The 24,806-nt window shown below is 36.2% G+C and overlaps 1 protein-coding gene across 1 annotated transcript; it reads left to right on the forward strand.

The window, feature by feature from the left end:
- Nucleotides 1-1,321: 1,321 nt before the first annotated feature.
- Nucleotides 1,322-23,562, forward strand: LOC134657552 (serine protease HTRA2, mitochondrial-like). The gene is made up of 14 exons (XM_063513128.1): nt 1,322-1,471; nt 4,343-4,526; nt 7,664-7,826; nt 11,407-11,493; nt 12,242-12,418; nt 12,812-13,023; nt 13,426-13,618; nt 15,089-15,387; nt 16,103-16,234; nt 17,074-17,170; nt 18,565-18,732; nt 21,089-21,189; nt 23,049-23,113; nt 23,388-23,562. The coding sequence occupies exons 1-14, from the start codon at nt 1,437-1,439 to the stop codon at nt 23,551-23,553; spliced, it is 2,079 nt and encodes a 692-aa protein (XP_063369198.1). The 5' UTR covers nt 1,322-1,436; the 3' UTR covers nt 23,554-23,562.
- The last annotated feature ends 1,244 nt before the right edge of the window (nt 23,563-24,806 follow it).

Below are 24,806 nucleotides of genomic sequence, written 5' to 3' on the forward strand. Positions count from 1 at the left end.
ACAGTAAAAAAGGCGCGAAATTCAAATTTTCTATGCTACGATATCCCTTCGCGCCTACATTTTTCAAATTTGCCGCCTTTTTCTACTGTCAAGATCTGGTTGACCAAGTATAAATGTCTTATTTTAGTCGTCGTAAACGTCAGTATTTTGAAATTAAAGTTATTTATAGCTACTTGGTTCGTATGAATTAGTGACATAGATACGTAAGTAATAAAAAAAATAGTTATTTTCGATACAAGTGCGAAAAAGAGGAAATTCGAAACGAGTGGCGATAAATTAAAACACGACCGAAGGGAGTGTTTTAAATCGACACGAGTTGCGAATTTCCTATTCGCACGTGTATCGAACAACGTTTTACAATACATATGGCACTTTAAAGTTTCGACAAACGCACAAAAAGTGCTATTTTACGCACTAGTGCGGAAAAGTAGCCCCATATGTACTGTAAAGGTTTTTTTTATCCGTGGACATTTTAGCCTCACCCAAACGTAGGTCAACCAAATCTTGTCAGTAAAAAAAGGCGCGAAATTCAAATTTTCTATGGGACGATATCCCTTCGCCTACATTTTTCAAATTTGCCGCCTATTTCTACTGTCAAGATCTGGTTGACCAAGTATATATATGCTACAAGATCCTTGTTCCACGAAGGGTAAGAATCGGTGTCGCATTACAGACCCAAAGTTTGTAATTTAGTGTTCAAGAATATGTGGTCATGGTATGTGGCTAAGTATCAAGGTAGAAGCGGCAGCGTTTTTCCGCTACAAACCATCACCGTGAAATCTTACAAATATTGCGGTTCGACACTGAAATAATGCGTTGCACTCGTTTCGAATTTCCTCTTTTTCGCACTTGTATCGAAAATAACTATATCGGGTGTGTTAGCTTTTTTTCACAATTCATAACTCCCTCGGGAACAATATGATGTCTTTGTTTTTCATTACACCTGCATGATAAGTATAAGATCCTTTATCATGAAAATAATATAAGTTTTATATCCATTTTTGCTCAAGAAAAACGCGTCTGTAAAAGAATGCATTATTATAACGCCATCTTTCATTTACGGAATGAACTTGAGCAAATAACCAAGTTCCTAATACACATAACTAGATGGCGCCCTAAACCCAACAGAAATAGCCTAGCCACAGATTCAACAACTAAAACATTCAATTTATAAAACGGTATCGTTATCTATAAAGGTATCGTTATCTCTGGTTTTAACGATACCGTTACTTCACTAAACGAAATAACGATCATTTAAAAAACGGGCACCACTAGCAGCCGTGACGTACGCTGACAGCGCTCTGACTGACAGATCATTCGATCAGTCAAGTCGCCGTATTCGTGGCGAGAGTGTGTCTTTATTCGGAATTATCGACCAATCGTGTTTATTTTGATTTCACACCGGAACTTTTGTTATAGTGTACTTTGAAATAAGCATGGTTAACAAAATGTACTTCGGCGGTGTCGAAGGGTAAGCGACGATCTATTTAACGTTGTTTTAGACGATATTTATTAGCAGTATTGTTGAAAGTAGAAAGGTTCTCCTTGGAATGCCTAGTGTTTCGAAACGTTTAATGTCGTACTTAGCAAACATTAAATTATGGTATAATATGGTTAAATTATAGATTGATATTTTCTATAACGAATGTCGTCTAAATGTGAATGACAGTGATTATTAGTTTATAAATATTTACGGCTTATTTACCAATTTAGATTAAGAAAAGGTAATTTTATTACATACATCCAATGTTATTCTATTTAATACAAAGTATAAGTACATTGGTGCTTGGTATATTTTTCGAACAGAATTCTTAATCGCTTTAAAAAAAATGCTTGCAAAAAAAACTGACTAAAAGGAATTAAGAGAGATATACTTGGTCAACCAGATCTTGACAGTAGAAAAATGCGGCAAATTTGAAAAATGTAGGCGCGAAGGGATATCGTCCCATAGAAAATTTGAATTTCGCGCCTTTTTTACTGACAATATTTGCTTGACCAGCTATAATGTTTATATAATTGTCGCTTAAAAATAGTGTTTTAAACAATTAAATTACTTATTAATAATAGTATGTAGATACTTATCTACATATTATCATTCCGGGAAAACCTGACGACCTTAACATAACATTGTTTTCATAATCATAACAAACCAGCAAAACGAGAATCCAATAATAATATAAAATATGCATAAATCAACCAATCACAGTCAAGAATACAGGCGGCATGGTAGTCAAGCCTGAAATTTCAGAACAGTGCAAAATGCACTTTAAAAATAAGCTTTTAAGATCTAATGTAAAACGTAGTTGAAATGAATGGAATGTTAACAATTTAAGTAGTCATCGAAAGTATTGCCTTGAATTTTTATTATTTTAAAGGCTTAGTGTTGCAGTTCCTTTAACATACCTGTCTACGATTGATAACTCTGTTACGACGCTTTAACTGAATAATTTTACGATAAAACGGTGGCTAACTTGGCAGAAACAATTGATATGATAACTTGGGGATTACTTAGGACGCGAAGTGTAACAGCCAAGTTCTAAAATAATTAAAACAAAGTTAAACAAAAATACAATTAAATTTAATGTAGTAAAATCGTTATCATTATCAGTAAAACATACAAATAGAGTCTGTGCGGAAAGAGAAGAGTCGTGGAATGTATGGGATACAATACATTCCACGACTCTTCTCTTTCCGAACACACTCTAAAAGTATTACATAATTACAATTTAAACATCATAATGTATGGGTAAGGTCGCCCTTGTACAAAGTGATCTGTTTTTTCCTGTTTTATGTTTATTTTTGTCCAATAAAGTTTTTACTACTACATACTACTATGATGGATTGGTACAAAACTAAATCATGATTAGCCTCTGATTAGCTTTAGTCCGTTATAGGTAGAGTTTGCAATCCGGATCCTAAATGTATGAAATTATCCGGATCTGGATCCGGATCCGCGGATCTTCCCATACATTTTGGATCCGTCGTGCAAACCCTAGTTATAGGCAACCACAAGTGCTGGTGATATTTTCTAGGTCTGGTTAATATAAACCGCTTTAGTACGTAAACCTGTTTTCGCTCCAAGTCAAATATGGGTAACTAATTGCGTATCGAAAGCTGTGATTAACTGCTGGGTTATATAATATACAATAGAAGCACTGTTTGTCGTTTTAATATCTTGTCATTGTTTAACATGCGTTGTACTAGCTCTTTTAACTCACAATGCAAGCAAGATTTGAAACAATTTCCAATAACTACTTTACAAGCACTTTCCTTTTTTTCGTTTGTTAAAATTAACGCAGATGAACGTGGTCTTCAGTGTGGCCTAAATAAATTATAATTTAAGTTATTTTTAAGTACGAAAATTGCATAAAAGGGCGTTTTTTTGTTGCCCCCTACACTTTTTTTTTTTCAAATTTGGGATTTTTTATGTTATTTCTACTCAGAATCACGAGCTCTTTCTATCCTTATAGGAGAAAAAAAGTGTCCTAAGGTTTTTACGACACCATTTTTCATAGAGTTTGTATGGCGGTCGCGCAATGGAAAGATCGAAAAATGTATGGAAATTTTGGGACCCTTTTTTTCTCCTATTAAATGCCCAAAAATGCTAGTGTATGGAAAAACTACACGTATCTATGAAGTACGACTAATTGACTATGAACTTCGCTTGAACTTATTTCGGTCAATTTAACATACCTACATACGAATAAAACCGTCTTCAAAAGGCCAAGTTCAGGATCTCTTCGTATCATATCGAAAGTAGTCTTATCTCTTAATCAATATGCGTAGTGCCTACTGATAGTACTGATTGATGCACGTGTTTGTTGGAGTGAAATTGCAATTCTTATCAGTCTGACAGCCTTTCGTAAAAATAGAAACGTAAATATTATTTACATAATATTATGCTAGTTCAGCACTCTAATACCAATACCCTTCATTACATTAGCGATAACGATGATAGCCGATTCAATTATAACATTATCAGTTGCAATTTCAAACTGGATTTTATTCGAATACATTCATTGTTTATCTTGCGATAATTGGCAAAACAGGGAAGTCCCTTTCAATTATAATTCTTAAACACTATATAACCCGGGGCCGCGGCAAACCTCGACGGCGATGGCGAGATGACCTTGATGCCTTTGACAGGAACTGGTGGGAGACGGGTCAAGACCGGGATACGTGGAAAGGGAGGAGGGAGGCCTTTGCCCAGCAGTGGGACACTCTAGGCTCATATAAATAAACACTATATTGTTATGATAGCATAATAAATCCCTTATAAGTAAATTGTCTACTGAAATTCGAAAAACCACAATTAACAATTTATAATTGGTCAATTTCTCAGAGGCGCAACACATTCGAACCTGGTCATCTGCGACGAAACAGGCAAAGTAGTTGGCACATCTAAAGGCCCCGGTACGAATCATTGGCAACTTGGTGTAGAAGAATGTGCCAAAAGGATCATAGACATGATACACGCTGCTAAGGAAGATGCTGGGTTCCCGCTGGACAAACCTTTAGATTCCTTGGTAAGTTAAACTAAGTTATAATACGACTTAGGTTAAAATCAGGTTTAACTTTAACTTTTCTGTATAAACTAAGTCTCAGTGATGTAAATAAAATAGGTCGGCGTAATATTTCCTAATGTCAACTACATTCTAGGAGCCCAAGTCACCGGCATAGCCTAGTTTAGGATCCACCTGTGTGCATGTGTTTGTAAGATTGTTTTTCTATAGTCAATAAATTATTCTTATTCTTATTAATTATTCTTAATCTCTGGTAGCTGAGAAAGCGCGTTGTTTTAATAAATTACGTATATGTAAAACTGTATACGTGATAAGTCACGCGACGCGTTTAATTTTTTTCTTAGAGCGTGGTATGAATAACCAATTGTATATGTTTATTGGGGAAGAGGCTATGAACTCAATGATGTATGGGTTAATTTAAACACATATTATTATAAAATATGTAAGCAGAGTATATTCAGCACAAGAGTAAAAACAAGAACAACAATAGAAAGATAACAAGCACGTCAATCACATTTTGATATGTCATATGCCGTCGGCCAGGATTACAGTAAGTAGGTTACTATCCTACAGATATGAAACCTCTAACACGCCCTCTTAATTTTGGACGACTTCCATCAAGTCCTGAACAAAAGACTCGTGTTTACAATATGGCAATGCCTTCGTAAGTATATCAGCAGTCATCTGCTCAGTAGGCATATAAGACAACTCTATGACGTTATTCTCAATAGTCTCACGAATATAGTGATATCTAACGTCCACATGTTTAGATCGTTTGTGGAAAACTCGATTAGTAGCCAGCTTAGCAGCAGACTGGTTATCACTATACAAAGTAACAGTATTACTACGACCTGTCAACTCAGCAAGAATCGCACGGACGTATACCGCCTCTTTAGCAGCTTCAGACAAAGCTATATTAACCTGATGTATGGGTTAATTTAAACACATATTATTATAAAATATGTAAGCAGAGTATATTCAGCACAAGAGTAAAAACAAGAACAAGAATAGAAAGATAACAAGCACGTCAATCACATTTTGATATGTCATATGCCGTCGGCCAGGATTACAGTAAGTAGGGTACTATCCTACAGATATGAAACCTCTAACACTAAATAACTCAAACATTTGCACTCTGTGCTAATTAAAGTTAATGGCCTTTTCAATGTCTTAAATTAGATTTTGTTTTTCGATCGAAATTTAGTTTCGTGCATGTTATCTTTATATGATAGTATAGATATTACTGAAAACTGATCTAATGGTTATTAATCAGATCTTTAGTGACATCTGGTTAATATGTAATAGATTTTGGTACCCTAGCCAATTTGAAAGTATAATTACATTCATACTAGTTCAAATAATCACGTTTTTTAAAGTTTTACATGATTTAGAAGAACACGAAATCGACGGTTTCTCCCAAACCAAACATAGGGGTCAAATCAATAGCTGTAAGGTTATCTGGCCTTCGTTGATTTGTACTGAAAGCGATACCGTAATACTACATATATCGATTAGTATAAACTTTAATAGCTATCAATAGAGTTGAACATTATAATATAGGTAACTGCCATATAGGGCTGCGCATGTGGTAAAGGGTTGTAGATAAGTTTAAGTTACATATAAACTAACTAGCTTAAGTACATAAACTTACAGGAGCCTTCGTCTGCCAACAAACTACTCTGTGGTTTGGCAAAAGAATATAGGTACTTATGTAATTAGTTGTAAGCTAGATTTGTGAACAAACTTTTTTTTTGTATTATCAAATAACAGAAAAATGACCAACATTAGGTTAAAATTCCCGTATTATATAATGATTTGCAATACTGTTGCAAGGTTGTCTGGAAAAGATCGCTTACAGCGATAAGACCGCCTGTTGCTATCTTTATTTACACTGTAAATCTGTTGTTGTATTTTTCTTTGTGGTGCAATAAAGTGTATTTACTTACTTTACTTACTTACTGTTGTTAAAACTCTAAATCAACGTAACGCAAACGATTTTGTTACACATTATGATTATGTTACTTATTCGCACACTAAGCAATACAAGGGAGCTCTCACGATCCAATTACATATAATAGACTGTTAACAAAGTAAAACAGAGATTCGAATTTAAACTGCGAGACATACTAACATTAAAACAAGTGAGTCTAAACCGTAAAATTATTCAAAAACAGAGATTGTCAACCCACTTGTCTTCAATGATCTAAATTAGCCACCATATACCCAATAAATGACGTCAGACGATTTTAAACTTTAATGAAACCGACCTTCAGTGTCCCGTGTCCTCTAGTGGTGTCAATGGCTATCCCCAATGACCCCAATAGATAGCAATTGACTGAGCTGTTTACGGATATACTCGTACATAATATATGCGTAGAAGAGAACTGTAAATAGAAGTACGTATTTATAATTGTAAATTATGTTGTAATAAGACAATTGGCAATAATAAAACAACTATTGTTCTATCTACATTAGGTAACGTAGGATCAAGGTCATTAATTTTCTAATTTCTGATATGCTATACCATCTGTTTTTTGTATCCATGCAAATACACACCTAGTTTTTTATTTAAATATTATTATAATACAATACAATACAAATACTCTTCATTGCACACGTCATTACAGAAAGCAATACAAAGAATACAGAAAAGAAGAGGGTCAACAACAGGCAGTCTTATCGCTAAAAAGCGATCTCTTCCAGACAACCTTTATAATCATTATGCAGTACTTGTCACATTTCACAGTTGTAATTACGTACCTACACAAACATACGTAGATACAATTTTACTATAAAAGATAATGTTCAATAAATAGACTTTAGACTTAACTTTGCCTAATATTAGTATTATACTATTATATTACACGAAAGCAGTGTAAAGTTTGTAAATAATTACGAAAAAAAAACATGATAAGTCATCCATCAACACGATAATGGTAGAATAAAGCATCCATCTCTTTCCTTTCTGTTAAGCGATATCAAAAACAGGAACTTGCTTTATCTCGTTGCTACCTATATACCTAACTACATACAAAATTTTATTAAAATTTTCTAGATAACTGCATCGTATGATGGATCCAGTTAGTCAGGCCTATGCATAGGCCTGACCTTATTTTGAATGTTGACACATTTGTCCCCAGGGCCTTACCCTCTCAGGGTGCGAACAGGAAAGCAGCAACAAGGAACTAGCAGAGCGAGTGAGACAGAAAGACCCAACATGTGCTAGAAGAGTCCATGTGGCTTCAGACACAGCTGGCTCGCTGTTCACTGGCGCTCCTAATGGAGGCATGGTGCTTATAGCTGGTGAGTAATATTAATATTTTATTTGTATTTATACACGAAATTTAAGTATGTGAATTTCGTGTCGTTTCCGCTCTCTCCTTCTAACGGGAATAATTTCAAAAAGTAAAGAAGGCTTAAAATTTTAAGATGATAACAGTTCAGTAGTTTCAGCGCGAAGAAGTAGAATAAAACGACATTATAGAAATATATAAAGTACAAACCTTTTAATTTTACGAATCCACAGTATGATAATAATCAATAGCACCTAACAAAACCCGCATAATTCTTACCTGTACCAACCAAAAAACTTGGCTGTAACACTACCTACAATACTTTTACGGTCAAATCAAAACGTACTTATTACAAATAAGTTTCGCCGTATTTCCTGCCTACTTACGATTGTTTTCACCTACACTAGAGCTAAAGTTAAAGCTTAACCATAATGACGTCAATTCACCCTGAATACAGTGAATACCAACCCTATTTCTCCAACGACAAATGTATGGCTTGGCGAGCAAACAGTATTGAAATAGAACTGTTTACTTCGCCGCCTTGTTTTGAAAATGCATGATGGTTTCTAGTATGTTGCTTAATTGTGAATTTTTGCCATATTGGCCTATTTTGTTGTGTTATCTGTTTATGTAAATAAAAACAAAACACAGACTTTGCTTCTGATAACATGGTGTGGACCTCATTACAAAAATAAAGAAATAAAGAACATTAATTAGCCATCTCGATTAATTATTAAGTACATATGTATTAGCTAGTAAGTTTTTTTTGTGGCAATAAAATGTTTGAAGTTTGAAGTGAAGTTTGAAGTTTAATTAACGATTTATTTTGTAATTTTTGAAGTGAAAACTTCTTTAGCGGCGCTGTGCACTTTTTGTAATGGGGAAAAAATGTTAAACTCGTAACAGGTGTCACGTGACCGTGAGACGTAAGACGGACACGTGACCTGATCGAAAAACTTACTTCAATCTCATTGAGCTTTTCTTTATTGATTTAAATGCCATCTAGTGAGCTTCACTCTAACTGGTATTAATATAAATCGAGTACTAACAGTGATGTGCTTAGCGGATTCAAGTAATGCGACGAAATAACGCTAGATGGCGTTAACCTCAATTATACATAGTGCTGCAGACATTTTGCAATAGTGATTGAGTTTTCACTTCTGCCGGCACTCCCTGTGTGCAACCCGATATTTTTTTAGGTCGGTACTCATACAGGTAATAAATAAATATATATGGTTGACCTTTTAAATTCCAATACGACTTTAATTTGCCTTTTTGTTCAAATATTCAATGAAATTTTGAACGTTCTTATTTATGGAGTTACGCCTTTTCTCTTCTAGTACGCCGTAATTCAGGATATTGGTCAACAGCCTGAAATTAGGGCAACCGAAGGTCTCTGGATAACCTCTGACACAACAATGTAGGCCAAGTATCATGTAACAAGAGGCAGGTTCAACTGATAAGCGGGATGTTATGACGTGTATGAGGCTGTCTCTTTTACACTTCATAGGTGTGAGAGGGAACGAATTTCGATGTTAGAGGAAAGTTGCAGTTTCAGCACATTTTAAATCATTACATCATTAGTAACTACGAGTATTTTAGAAGTTTATTATTTACAACTGTAAATTTATGAAAGCTGGATTGTGGTAGGTACTGGTATTTTCACTACAGGATATAAAACTAATGTAAGTAGGTATTTATTAAAAAAAAATGTTTAAATGTATATTTAGGTACACATTTACCCTATCTCATAATATTTTTTTTCACCAATCATAGGTATATTTTCTCTGTAAGCTTTAGTAAAAAAAATTATGCTTTACTAAAATGACTGCATTTTAAAGTTTTATTTTAAACTCTAACCACCAAGATACCTATTAAAAGTCTCCCATTGCCTTCGTGAATCTTTATTTTGACAAATCAAAATTACAATTATCTTGGCAAGTTTTGATATGATAAATCATTTTTTTATTCAGTAAAAAAACCTTGTAAAAACAACGTTCTACTTGTTTATAGGTCAACAACCCCATCTATATTATTAGCACTTATTGCAGCTGTTATCTGACGGTTTTTCATTACGGACTTCAAAGCTATCTCGTAATCAGTGAATTTATGCTTTGTTTTCGCGCATAGAAAGTAGGTACGAGTAATAACATAGTTTGTCAAAGGACTGTCTCATTTCAAACATAGAATCATACTATCTTTGTCTTACACTAGTACTAGCACCCAAAAGAAAGGGATGAGTATAATTTTCCTGGTCCTTAACTCCTTACTGACTGACAAATTTAAAGTTAGTTGGTAGAGGCGTTAACTGACACACCTGCTTTTTTATTTTTACTTTTTAGTATTGTCTTCGATTACCGCGATAGTTACTCATGAAATAAAACTATAACTACTATTAATACGGATTATAATTTTTAGTGTTGAAAATGCAACTTTTCATTTCAGTTTCTGGTTTTGACCCGACAACAAATTACGTACCTATAGGTAAAATGTTTATCGATATGTTTGTGCAAGACCGTTTGGCATATTTATTGTTACGTAGATAATTCAGTATTATATAGAATTTCAAAAACGTACAACAATCAGTTTTGCGATATCGATCCATTTGTGCACAATAATAAATAAAAGCGGCCAAGTGCGAGTCGGACTCGCCCATGAAGGGTTCCGTATTTAGGCGATTTATGACGTATAAAAAAAAACTACTTACTAGATCTCGTTCAAACCAATTTTCGGTGGAAGTTTACATGGTAATGTACATCATATATTTTTTTTAGTTTTATCATTCTCTTATTTTAGAAGTTACAGGGGGGGGGGACACACATTTTACCACTTTGGAAGTGTCTCTCGCGCAAACTATTCAGTTTAGAAAAAAATGATATTAGAAACCTCAATATCATTTTTGAATACCTATCCATAGATACCCCACACGTATGGGTTTGATGAAAAAAAAATTTTTGAGTTTCAGTTCGAAGTATGGGGAACCCCAAAAATTTATTGTTTTTTTTCTATTTTTGTGTGAAAATCTTAATGCGGTTCACAGAATACATCTACTTACCAAGTTTCAACAGTATAGTTCTTATAGTTTCGGAGAAAAGTGGCTGTGACATACGGACGGACAGACGGACAGACGGACAGACAGACAGACATGACGAATCTATAAGGGTTCCGTTTTTTGCCATTTGGCTACGGAACCCTAAAAATCGTTTAAAGCTGCGATTGCGATAAAAATTAATAACAATATTAACAATCAAGTGAAGGAGTGAACTCACACACACGCACGCATACACACACACACACATACACACACACACACACACACACACACACACACACACCCACACACACACACACACACACACACACACACACACAGTGTCGACGCACACACAATTTTGTAATACCTACTGTAACCTAGTACCTAAGCAAATCCGTCAGACCTGTTATTGGCTTCATGATTGTATCCTAGTTATAAGTCTATATAGTTTGTTAAAGCTGTTGGTCTTCTAAATAAAATAAAATTTTTACATGCATTGACGATGACTAATATTATAAAGTACCTACATAATATAAATGTATTTTTTCTATTGCAGGCACGGGATCAAACGCGTTGTTGTACAATGGAAAACAACAGTATGGTTGCGGCGGCTGGGGTTTTCTCTTAGGAGATGAAGGAGGAGGTTAATTTATTTATCTAAACTTTATTCCACATCAAAAAAGGTACAATTAATGGCCTTTAGTGATGAATCTTTTATGTATAATATTATTTATTATGTGGAAAGATTAAGCTAAATTCATGTTTCTAATTTGAGAGATAATTTAGATGGCGTTGTAAAATATCGTACATTATGCGGTTAATATATGACGTAGAATAAATAGCGTCATCTACTTTAGCTGAAATATTTTTTGAATTTTTTATTTCTACTATACCTACTCAATAGGTAATTCTTTGGTAATTTAGGTTGAAAGTTTAGCCGAAACCTTAAATTAATACGAGTAGAGTTCGTCTAAGCTAACTTTACGATTTGAACAGAACAAAATAAGGAAGTATCATAAAAAACGTCATATTTTCATAGAAATTTGGCATTAATGATGCCATTGACACACTTTATCATTGCAAATATCATGCAGAGTTCAATTGACTCTATACACAAATACCAGGTTGCCAAATAAGCAGAATCTTACTTTCTAGTTATGTACATCCTTTCTAATAAGGTCAATAGGGGGCCTGTTTACACATTGATCGGTGTTTAGTTCATACATTTGCCAGGCAAGTAACAAGTAGCCGGTATGAAAGCCAGTTATACTTGTCCCGGAGCGAAACTTACCCGTATTGACCTTATTGTAACTTTACTAAGCAACTTATTTAATTATTTAAAGATTAAATAAAACTAAGCAACTATTCTAATTTATTTTCGCGTTTCTTAGCTTACTGGATAGCTCATCGTGCTGTAAAGACCATCTTTGACGAAGATGACGGATTGCGTCCCTCACCGCATCCCATACACGCTGTCTGGGAGGTCATCAAGGAACACTTTGGGACAGAGAACAGAGTGGACCTACTGCCGCATGCTTATAAGGATTTTGACAAGTCCAAGTTCGCTGGTGAGTTTACCTGAGGTTGTGTCGATTTTCATGTTTCATTTCTGATAATTTCTTTTGAAAATTTTTTTGGTCTATGAACATACATTTTTGCTTTGTTGCATCGCCTTTTTATTAAATATCTAGTGAATTATATTAAATAGATAAGGTAGTTAATAAATACATATATTATGGCTCCGATAATTTTCTCTCAGAAAAGTACGTATATTCTACAAGAACTTCTTTTGTTTCGCCAGTAACATGTAATAGCAGGATGCTCTGAGCATTTTAAGAAGTGACGTTACAAGGAAGAGTGAGACGGACGGATGACATAAAAGCAAAGTTCCCCTTGTTTTTTTATCGCGCTTCTTATAGCCACAATTTTCTGCTAAATCGTAAATACCTCTGATTTTTCAGGTCTAACTTTAAAACTGTCCCATCTCGCCCTCCGCGGCGACGCTCTCTCCCGGCACCTGTTTGCTGAAGCCGGCAGCGCGCTCGCAGCGCACGTGGCCGCACTTGCCCCCAAGACGAATGCGAGGCATGTGCGAGTCGTATGCGTTGGCTCTGTGTGGAACAGCTGGGAGTTGTTGAAGCCTGGTGCGCTGAAAGAGCTTAATATTAGGAGGGTATGTGTTTTTAAGTCCCAATTTGTTTTATTATCACTGACTGATATAAGAATTTTCTCTGTTATATTATAACAATACAATAAGGAAGTTAGAAAAAATGTTTCTTACAAAATCATGACCTTATGGGAATTAGTAAGGTTTCCTTGTAATATATAAAAATTGTGAAGGATAATACTATTAATACCAGCGCGCGGTAATAATACGAGCCGTGATTAAAACGGGGGTTTTAATAACGGCTTATGGCCAGGTCATCAGGGTACGTACGCTCCAAAAATAAATGTGTTTTTTGAATCTGATATTTTGATATTGCCCGCAAATTATTTATTGTCGAGGTATTTCGTTTTATGTGTTTCGTTGCTTAAAAAACATTAAATCGAATCATCATTTAACCTAATTTTTCAGGTAAAACCCGAGCTAGAGCTCGTCAGACTCCGCGTCTCAAGCGCAATGGGCGCCGCCTGGCTTGCAGCAAAGCAGCTCGACTACGAGCTGCCTCGAGACGACGCGGCTTTCTGTGAGATCTTCTACACGTACACGCCCGAACACCAGATGAATGGGAACGGGAAGATGAATGGGACTAGTGGGAACTGCGGGTGTCGGGATTGGATGAATTGGAGTTAGTTTTATATCTGCCGTAGTGGCTGTCAGGTGAAGAGTGTAGAGATATTTGCAGTAGAGGCAAGGGTAATATATTTGTCAAGGTATGTACATAAAAGCCTTTGTATAATACTGACTGCTAAGAGAATATAAACGACGATGTAAAAATAAAATATTATTTTATGCACATCTTGGACAACTGTGCTCCTTGCAGGTTTAGACATGAAAAATGTATAGCTTTATGAAATGGGGTCTAAGCAGCTCTATATATTCCAAACAATCTTCTATTATAGTGTTTTAGTGTGTCAATGAGTAAAATGAATTACATGTTTAGTTATCATGGGGTAGTGATAGCTTTTAAGTATCACACGCTCTTTTAATCAAACGAGATTTAATTTATTATAGTTGTCCAAAGTTGTTACATCGAGGTAAATACATTTTCGGACCAATATCCGCTTCATTTTCATTGCTTGACAATAATTTAATAAGTATTGTTCTTGTTTTTTTAGTTTTTTATTTATAACTTACCTGTTATAAATACCTACCTACATGTTTGTTTGTTAAAATTTGGTTAAGATCTTTAGAAAAGTTATTAACGTGTATGTAATATGATCTGATTGAATTAAGAATAAGAATCTGTAAAAAAATATAAATACATTTTTATACCCATATAAAATGAATCCATAGATCAGTTATAGTTGCCGTAGTGTTTGGATATTTTGATAAATATTTCTAAACTGTAACGTACACCTAATATGTATACCTAAATATAAATATAAAAAGTTAGAATAGTTCCTAAAACATATCTTTAGAATACAATCGTTTTAGTAGCAATAAGTGATTAAAAATGTAAATAGAAGAAATTTTAATACGAGTAAATAATTTTATCCATAATTTCTTATTTATTCACCGCGTTAACCTAGAACTTATTTAAATTAATTTCTTAACACCCGATAAATCTGATAACATAGTGTTATGAGCGTCAAACCTATCCTATTCATATCTAAAATAAATTGCAAACAGTAAAAACATAAATATTTAAACTTGTAGTGGAAAGACACTACCGTGCCTACAAACGTTTTATCTATTTCGACGACTCTTCTCTTTCCGAACAGGCTCTAGTTTAATCTATCCACTCTTCTATTTCCGCACAGACTCTATATTTATAGACAAGAGGATAACGACACGTTTCTTTAGATTTAACCGTTTCATAACCGTTGCCGTATTATAAATAACCATTTTTTGTTCACGCAAGCACTAGAAACGTCAGTTGCAACCAAACGCCAAACGTCAAGTTTGACAACTCACTGCACAACAATGATTTCACGGAGATTGTTTTCCAAATATTTTTCAATAAAACCACTAACCAACGCTAGTTATCGATGCTTATGTCGCGTAATGCAATTCTCACAATACAATAAGCAAGATGATAGTAGAAATAGGTATTTCAGTGGTGTTTTGGCGGTAGCAGCGGGCGTTGTAGGTTATGTGTCTTTAAAGGAGCGAATTTCGGCCGCTACGGTCTCAAGTAACGGTTTGCAAGGGAGAAGAGACAAGTTTAACTTTATTTCTGATGTGGTGGCTGTTTCGGCGCCGTCCGTGGTCTATATAGAGATAAAAGACAGTCGGCGTATGGACTTGTTCTCTGGGGAGCCTATAACGTTGTCAAATGGTTCTGGGTTTATAGTGAAGGAGGATGGACTGATATTAACGAACGCTCATGTGGTGGTGAATAAGCCGAATGCGAGTGTGCGAGTAAAGTTGTCGGTAAGTGTTGTTTTACGTTGATTTGATGATGCAACTAGTATGAAACATTCTAAATTGAGCAACTTTAGATAGGCATTATTCAAACTGTAGGAAAGCAGATTGTTAGTTGCTTCAATTGACTAATTGAACTTACCAAAAATATAACTCACAAATACCATACTTAACTTTATGTAAGTATTTTATGTATTTTTGATAGGTTTTTCATAATGCTCACCAGCTCACTACAATTACAAGACAGCCTGCAATCATTACACATAGATGCTACCATACTAATTTAGTATGGGAGCGTCACTGCATAATATTTCTGTTGGGTCCAGTATAAAATTATTCAGAATGTAATTTAAGTGGTGTAGGTAACTTTTAAAGGTTAAGGCGACTTGGCACTCATCTTAACACTTCATGATGTGGTATCTAGGTAGTCTTTTTCTATATATCATTTTCACATTTTGTCACATACCAAATCTATATTTCATCAGGTGATAAGCAAAACTCACTAATTACCAAAAAATATTTAAACAAGTAAAAATATTTAAATAAAAATCAACCTTCTTTTAGTACTAATATGGTTCACTTATGGCTATGAACTTGTGGTGGTCATTAGTGAGTTTTGCTTGTCACCTGACAATTTGATACTTAGTAAAATTGTTCCTATTATATTTCTTATTTTCTAAAAGTTACTGAAATCCCATGAATACTGGTATGTATCCTCTTTCAGGATGGCTCCGTCCACATAGGTGTAGTTGAGGACGTAGACCTGAAGTCGGACCTGGCCACACTCCGGATCCCGGTGCGGGGGCTGCCCATAATGAAGCTGGGGACCTCCTCGGACCTCAAGCCTGGCGAGTGGGTTTGTACTGCGTGCTCTATGTAGAGATACTTTAGATGTAATATTGTTATTGCGTAAAAAGTTGTAGTCTGTGCGGAAAGATAAAGAGTCTAAGAATGTTCTCATATATTCCGTGACTCTGTATTCTGCACAGACTCTATCATTATGTATGAGATGTTTTAAAAATTGTTATCTGACTACTACATATTCTTATATAATACTATTAAAATCCACACAGGTTTTTAAAGGCCCATTCTATGGAATAGGCATGGTTATCAAAAGGGTTGAAATGTGGCCTATGTTATCTGTTGAAATCGTTGTTGTGTTGAGACAACAACGATTTTCGCGGCGTTATATGAAATTTCTCAGACTATTTTAAATTTTAACAAGCAGAAACGTCTGCGAACGATGCTATTAAGCTTAGAATAAATTTAAAAGTGGAAAAATTACTGTCTTGGGTGAGACTTGATCTCACGGCCTCTGGATCGATACTCCAGCGCTCTGCCATCTGAGCCACCAAGACCTCATCCATATCCAGCAAAAAACTGGTGAATTTCCAATATGACTTGGAACCTCGGTAGCCGTTGAAGAAGTGTAACGCTCTTACGGTAGATGTCACTTAGGTCCCCTTGACCCATATGGTGGAAAGATTTGCTAGCTATGGATGAGATCTTGGTGGCTCAGATGGCAGAGCGCCGGAGTATCGATCCAGAGGCCGTGATTTCAAGTCTCACCCAAGACAGTAATTTTTCCACTTTTCAATGTATTCCCAGTCTTTATTTATATATAACTTTTATACTTAAGCCTCTAACACTATTATATAATTTGTGCTCAACTATTAAAGTTTTTTGTGGTTTCAGGTAGTGGCAATGGGCAGTCCTTTGGCTCTCAGCAACACAGTGACTGCTGGTGTTGTCAGCTCTACCCAGAGAGGGAGCGCGGAGCTTGGCCTACGAGGTTGGTATTATGATACTTGTACCGAGTTCTAGGTAACAAGCAACAACGGTTGCACTCCGGGAGTGCCGATAGAAGTGAAAACTCACCTCACTATGTTACCGACGGCCGGTAACACGATACATACGGAGGTATTCTATTTATTTATTATATATTATTATCATTCTCAAATAAGATCACACTTTTTCATTGACATGTTTATTTACATACTGCCATGACAACGTCAAATTATTTGAACATAGGTAAAGAGTCTTGAAAAGGAGTCCGCAACATAAATGTCAAATAACATTGAGTTTTTCTTTATTGATTTAAATGCCATTTAAATTATGAGTGGCCACCTTACGGGGCTTACGGTCACGTGATCGCCTTACGCCCCTTACGGTCACGTGATCGCCTTACGCTGTCTCGAGTTTATAATTTTTTCCCCACCTCAAAAAGTGCCCAGCGCCGCTAAAGAAGTTTTCACTTCAAAAAGAAAATGATTCTGTTCTAGGTTCTTATTCAGCCTAGCGTTTTCCCGGCCTAGCGCCAGGGTCCGCTTTCCTGCTCAGTCTTTTCCACTTCGCCCGGTCTTTGTAGTTCTGTTCTAGGTTTAAAGAGTTATAATTGTGGATCCTTTGGTCAATCAGCGTCGGACATTTCAAAGACTTATCAGTAGCATTTTTATCGAAGAACGGTGACATATCCACACTTTCAACGGTGTCCAATTCAAAGTACCATTTTATTAAGTATTAAAATTACATTTAAGTTAGAGGAATAGTGATTACATAACATATTTTTCGGATTCCATTGTTTGACATAATAATTGAAAGTCATAATATAACGATTGTCAGATTATCATTAGTCATAATTCTGAAACCGTTAACTTTTCAGGAATTTCCTAAGGTTATTCTATAGATAGGTTAGGTTAGGTTTGTTTTATGGCAATTCTGAACTGTTACGGGTTTCTGAGAAAAACCTAATTATGACTAACAAAAATGCGGACAAACAATACATTATGGCTTGAAACTTTATGGGAAACAATAGAGACCCCATATTTTTTTACCTATTTGATTTCTCTCATTCAATGATTTATAACTTAAGATAGGTTATAGGCGTTCCAAAATTGAAGCGCTTAACTTGTGACAAATTGGACAAGTTGCCTTTAGTCGTGGCTGGACAAGCGAGAAATGTGCACGTGCTAACGAGCTCCCGCACACCGAAAGAGAAAGAGACGACCTTATGTTTAACAACGAGTGTGAGAAAGATTGATGGAATGAGAAAATTAATCAAAAATAACAGATTTCTTTGTAGGCACAGAAATAAATATGGAAGTATTTTTTGTGCTCCTCAAGTATGAGTATAACCTATCTATGGTTATATAATATCATTGCTCTCATTACATTTAATTGTTTCAGGCAAAGACATGGTGTACATACAAACCGACGCGCCTATAACGTTTGGCAATAGCGGAGGTCCTCTAGTAAACCTAGACGGAGAGGCGATCGGGATCAACAGTATGAAAGTCACTTCGGGCATCTCGTTCGCCATACCCATTGATTATGTAAAAGAGTTCCTGCAGAAACGTAAGTTTTATTTAAATACCACTATTTTTACATGACCAAATCAGCTATCATACAAAAGTTACAAACATTACCGCCTTAATTTATAGCACAATCTATTTCAAATCAAATTCATATAAAATTTCTCTTCATTGGATATTACCAGATATTACTAATATACGTAATATCAAATTACGTAAAGCTCTGCCGGCCTAGCCAAAGTTACAATCGCTATCGCTTCGGCAACGAAACGCTTTGTGTCTCTAGTCTATCACTCTTTCATATTAGTGCGACAGTTACGCTTCCGGCAGGACTTGAACCCGCATCCTCCACAATCCGTGTGTTGCTCTTAACCAATTGAGCTACGGAAGCCTACCAGGACCTCGCAAATCTTTCTATTCCTTCCCTTATGCATACACGCCTTTGGGGTGGCGTATAGCGACATCTACCGTAAGACAACTACATCTTTAAACGGCACTGGAGTCTCAAGTTGTATTGAGAATTCACCAGTAACAATGTGCTAACCCATACTAAATCAATTTTTAACTAGCAGATACGCCTGCGAGCGATATTCCAAATTTTATATTAAAGGAAAAAATGGAAAAAGTTACGCTTCCGGCAGGACTTGAACCCGTATCCTCCACAATCCGTGTGTTGCTCTTAACCAGTTGAGCTACGGAAGCCTACCAGGACCTCGCAAATCTTTCCATTCCTTCCCTTATGCGTACACGCCTTTGGAGTGGTGTATAGCGACATCAAGGGTTCAAGTCCTGCCGGAAGCGTAACTTTTTCCATTTTTTCCTTTAATATAAAATTTGGAATATCGCTCGCAGACGTATCTGCTAGTTTAAAATTGATTTAGTGCGACAGTGACAGTTGCGTTTCGATCGCCACGGATCGTTAGCGATTGGCATGTTAGCTACGCGGCCTGCGTAGAGAACGCAACTAGCACATACTGAGCGAAACACAAAAATCGAAATTTCGTTATCTGCCTCTCTATCACTCTTGCATATTCGAGCGATAGACAAGCAGAATAACGAAATGTTGTTTTTTCTACTCCCGTACCTTTATTTGTCATTTAAAAGGTCGTACACACACCTTTAAACCCCTATGTTATAGCTGTCAAGACGTCTTTAGTCTATTCCCCAAAAACGTATTTGTGCATACACGCAGTATCTTTTTGGTACTTTTACAATACTTCGTGTAATCACCACTTAAAAATATTGTATGAAATACATTGTTGCCAACCTAATTTTAATTGTCATCTCTGACAGATGAGTACTAAGTGCATTGCTGCCAATTTACAAAATATTCATTAGGTTCTATAGTAGAAACAATTAAATTGCTTCAGAAGTCAGAAACGCGCATGTGACACCCGTAATATAGCAAGATCCATAGACTACGAACACCGATTAGCGTTGCTTGTTAGTCTCCATAGGCTACTGTGGCCAAAATCGAGAAAAAAACTGTCCAAAATTGTAATTTAACTAAGAGCAAGTACCAGGGCCTCATGAGTTACAAGAAGGTGTCGCTGACCAACCGGCCGTGGGGCGCGGGGCGCGGTGGCCGGGTCGCGTATCTTAGCTGTATACTTTTGGTTTGTTTAACTACATATATGTCCTATATGATTCCACTTGTTTAAAGTATTATTTTTGTTGAATAAAAAATATTTGTTAAATTTACAAATTTTTGTATGTACGCAAAAAGTATTGTATGCAACGTTGTTTAACTGAGTCAAAAAATACTCGTGGCGTCTTTATTAACAATTTTCGGCTTCGCCTCAAATTGTTACTCACGCCACTCGCCTTTTTTGACCTCTTTTAAACAACGGTTGCATAAAATACTATTTCGCGTTTTGCGATAGCTCTATGTAAATGAACCGCCTTGATCCATCAATGTCATAGTGAAAACTTCTCAAAAAGTACTAAGTTAAATTAAGTATTTATGTATGTGTGCGCTCTAAACGAAATTTAGTATACTGTTCTGTATTTATCTCGTCAAGTGAATTGTAAAATTCTTATGAGAATAAATGATCTTAAACCTATGTATAGATACTCTATGGTTTACAATATGTGCTAGTGCTGCACTCTGGCGGCAGAACATTGCAGTAATATCCCCTATTGTGAAACTTACGTTAAGGTTCCATCATCGTCTTCCTCGCGTTGTCCCGGCATTTTTGCCACGGCTCATGGGAGCCTGGGGTCCGCTTGGCAACTAATCCCAGGGATTGGCATAGGCACTAGTTTTTACGAAAGCGATTGCCGTTACTTAACTTACGTTAATCTGTCAGCTCCCACGGCTCATATATGAGCCAGAACGCTTATGGTGACGTCATATCGTGGGATTCGACAGGTTAAGGTTCCATTTTCCCCTTTTTCAGGGACAACAAAGTCCCCGCAAGTGTCCCGGCGGTACCTCGGTATCACGATGCTGTCTTTAACACCCAACATACTCATGGAACTTAGGATGAGGAATCCAGAGGTATGTCATGTCACCTTTGCTAAAGAGCCCATCAACGTGCACACTAGCGCCACTGCTAAATAATCGTTTATCTATGCGTCCAAAGTTAAAACGGCCGTTTTTAGGGTTCCGTACCCAAAGGGTAAAAACGGGACCCTATTACTAAGACTCCGCCGTCCGTCCGTCCGTCCGTCCGTCCGTCAGTTTGTCACCAGGCTGTATCTCACGAACCGTGATAGCTAGACAGTTGAAATTTTCACAGATGATGTATTTCTGTTGCCGCTATAACAACAAATACTAAAACAGAATAAAATAAAGATTTAAGTGGGGCTCCCATACAACAAACGTGATTTTTGACCGAAGTTAAGCAACGTCGGGCGGGGTCAGTACTTGGATGGGTGACCGTTTTTTGCTTGTTTTGCTCTAATTTTTGTTGATGGTGCGGAACCCTCCGTGCGCGAGTCCGACTCGCACTTGGCCGGTTTTTTTAAATGTTATTTCTACTCAGAATCATGAGCTCTTTCGATCCTGATAGGAGAAAAAGTGTCTCAAAATTTCCATAGGTAAATTTTTCGATATTTCCATTCCGTGACCGCCATACAAAGTCCATGAAAAATGGTAACGGAATGGAAATAAAAACCTTGCGACTTTTTTTTCTCCTATTAGCCTAGAAAGAGCTCGTGATTCTGAGTAGAAATAGAAATACATAAGTTAAAAAAAAAAGTGTAAGGGACAAATTTAAATAAAATGGCCCAAATACTAGAATCACAGTTCATTTTTTCCAATGTCTACGACCAATATGGCATAATTTCATGGACAAATTTAGAGGAACGCAAAAAAAAGTTTAATTACTAATTTATAAGTTACTTTAGGTGCTGTAATCCAGTAATCAAACCTTTTTTTTGAGTTCCTGTAAATTTGTCCATGAGTTTAGTACTAAAGTAGGATGATTGGGTACCTAGTGAATTTGTCAAAAAAATGTTGCCTGGACTTCTCTTTCAACACTTTAATAGTAGTAGTAGTAGTAAACTCTTTATTGTAAAAAAACCGGCCAAGTGCGAGTCGGACTCGCGCACGGAGGGTTCCGTACCATCAACAAAAAATAGAGCAAAACAAGCAAAAAAACGGTCACCCATCCAACTACTGACCCCGCCCGACGTTGCTTAACTTCGGTCAAAAATCACGTTTGTTGTATGGGAGCCCCACTTAAATCTTTATTTTATTCTGTTTTTAGTATTTGTTGTTATAGCGGCAACAGAAATACATCATCTGTGAAAATTTCAACTGTCTAGCTATCACGGTTCGTGAGATACAGCCTGGTGACAGACGGACGGACGGACGGACAGCGGAGTCTTAGTAATAGGGTCCCGTTTTTACCCTTTGGGTACGGAACCCTAAAAACACATATTAAAAATAACAGAAAGAAGTATACAGTGTGTAAGTCTAATACGGGCAATAAATTAAACCAGATATAGAATTTACCCGTCTTATCATTAATTAAAATGTTTTTTTAAGTTACACTTAATTATGACCCCGTGATTAATTTTTTCCACATGTACCGAGCAGCAATGTACTGCAAACATTAAGAAACAGAAGATGACATGACATTACTAGATACGAGCTTTTTATAGTAACTGCCAACAAGCGTTGACAGTTACTTTAAAAAGCTCGTATCCCGTAACTTGTGTGGTGTATTACATTGCGGGCCGAATTATTTTGTATGGTTGAAATTTTCAATGCATTTCTAAGTAAAATCTATCTCAATATACTTTTTAGGTCCTATGCTAACCACCGTTTAAATATTCGCCCGTATTGGATATATATATATATATATATATCCAATACTGTACACTGTATATATTTTGAACAATGTTTCACAGATGCCCACAGACATAGACCATGGTATCCTGGTGTGGAAAGTCATCATTGGATCGCCTGCTTACAAGTAAGTACCAATTACCCCCGTAGACTAAAAGTTTTAAACCATTCCTTGAAAATCCTATATAATAATATACTCATGGACAAATTGATATTTATAAATAACTAGCGACCCGCCCCGGCTTCGCACGGGTTAACAAATTATACATAAAACTTCCTCCTGAATCACCTCTATCTATTAAAAAAAAACGTTGTGTAATTTTAAAGATCTAAGCATACATACAGACAGACAGACAGCGGGTAGCGACTTTGTTTTATACTATGTAGTGATTCATTTTCAGTGGCGGTCTTCAACCAGGCGATATAGTGACCAATATTAATGGTAAGCCCGTGCAAACGGCAACCGACGTATACGCCATCTTGGAAAACAGCAGCGGCCTGCTCAAGGTAGACGTCGTAAGAGGGAGAGCGCGGTTGGCGCTCACTGTCACTCCCGAACAACACTGACTATAGTTATACATTAGCTTTACGATGTGTTAGGCTTGAAAAATGATTGCATTTAAAATGGAAAGTTAAACAAAAACTAGAATTTAAAAAACGGTCAAGTGCGAGTCGGACTCGCTTTCCAAGAAGTCCGATTCACGCTTGACTGCACATTTCTAATAGGTTTTCCTAACAATTTTGTGTTTATTGTTCAAAATTTTAGACCCAGTAGTTTCGGAGAGAAAGGAATTATATACCGAAACCAGAATCTAAAACCGATGTTTAACTTTTAACGAAGTAGGTGTTTATTAGGTTAGATAGAATACAGCAATTCCGTTATGTTGTTTACCTTTAGGTATATAATCGGTATAACACAACCACTGACAATCCAACCTCTAGACTGAGCTTAGGCCAATTCTTTCATGAAACCGATGCTGCCAAAAATACGGGGGTGCGGGGGGACGAGGTGAGCGAATCCCGTGCCGTGATTGGTCCGTTCAAAGACACGAACCAATCACGGCACGGGATTGACTCGAAGATGGAGTAACGCTACCGTATGTGTGACAGAGGGGGTAGCGCGACTATGCTATGTCTAGAGGTTGGATTGTCTGTGAACACAACCAACATTTAAACTTCACTGCTATATTTAGTTTTAATGAAATTATATGTATTATTAGGTATTATGTACCATTGCTTTCACCTGCATGATTTTTTCTGCCTGATTTATATATCATCATCTTCCTCGCGTTATCCCGGCATTTTGCCACGGCTCATAGGAGCCTGGCGTCCGCTTGGCAACTAATCCCGAGAATTGGCGTAGGCACTAGTTCTGCCTGATTTATGTATTGTTGTAAATAGTGTTTTATAATGCAAAGCATATTTTTTATTGTTAATTTAGTTACGTATCTATAAGTATGTATTGAGTTACGATTAAAAGATGTCACTTATAATTTGTTTTTTGTTTAACAACAATTATAATATACCTAGCCACTGACCTAGCCATTGTTTATAATTATAGAAAATACAGGTAGGTACAGTCACCTGTAATAATATGTTACTCTTCGAAGGCCGCTAAAATATGTGACACGCTCTTATGGCTCTACAAATAAGATCGTGTCACATATTTTTGCGGCATTCATTGTGTAACATATTATTGCAGGTGACTGAACAAATAAGCAAGAAACATGTTGTCAAATATGACTAATACAAGTACGAGTAATGTGGTATTAAATTAGCTTAAGTCCACCCGCCATCTATTATTAGCCCCATTATTATTA

This window comes from Cydia amplana, chromosome 20 (assembly GCF_948474715.1).
Source record: "Cydia amplana chromosome 20, ilCydAmpl1.1, whole genome shotgun sequence".
Taxonomy (NCBI): domain Eukaryota; kingdom Metazoa; phylum Arthropoda; class Insecta; order Lepidoptera; family Tortricidae; genus Cydia; species Cydia amplana.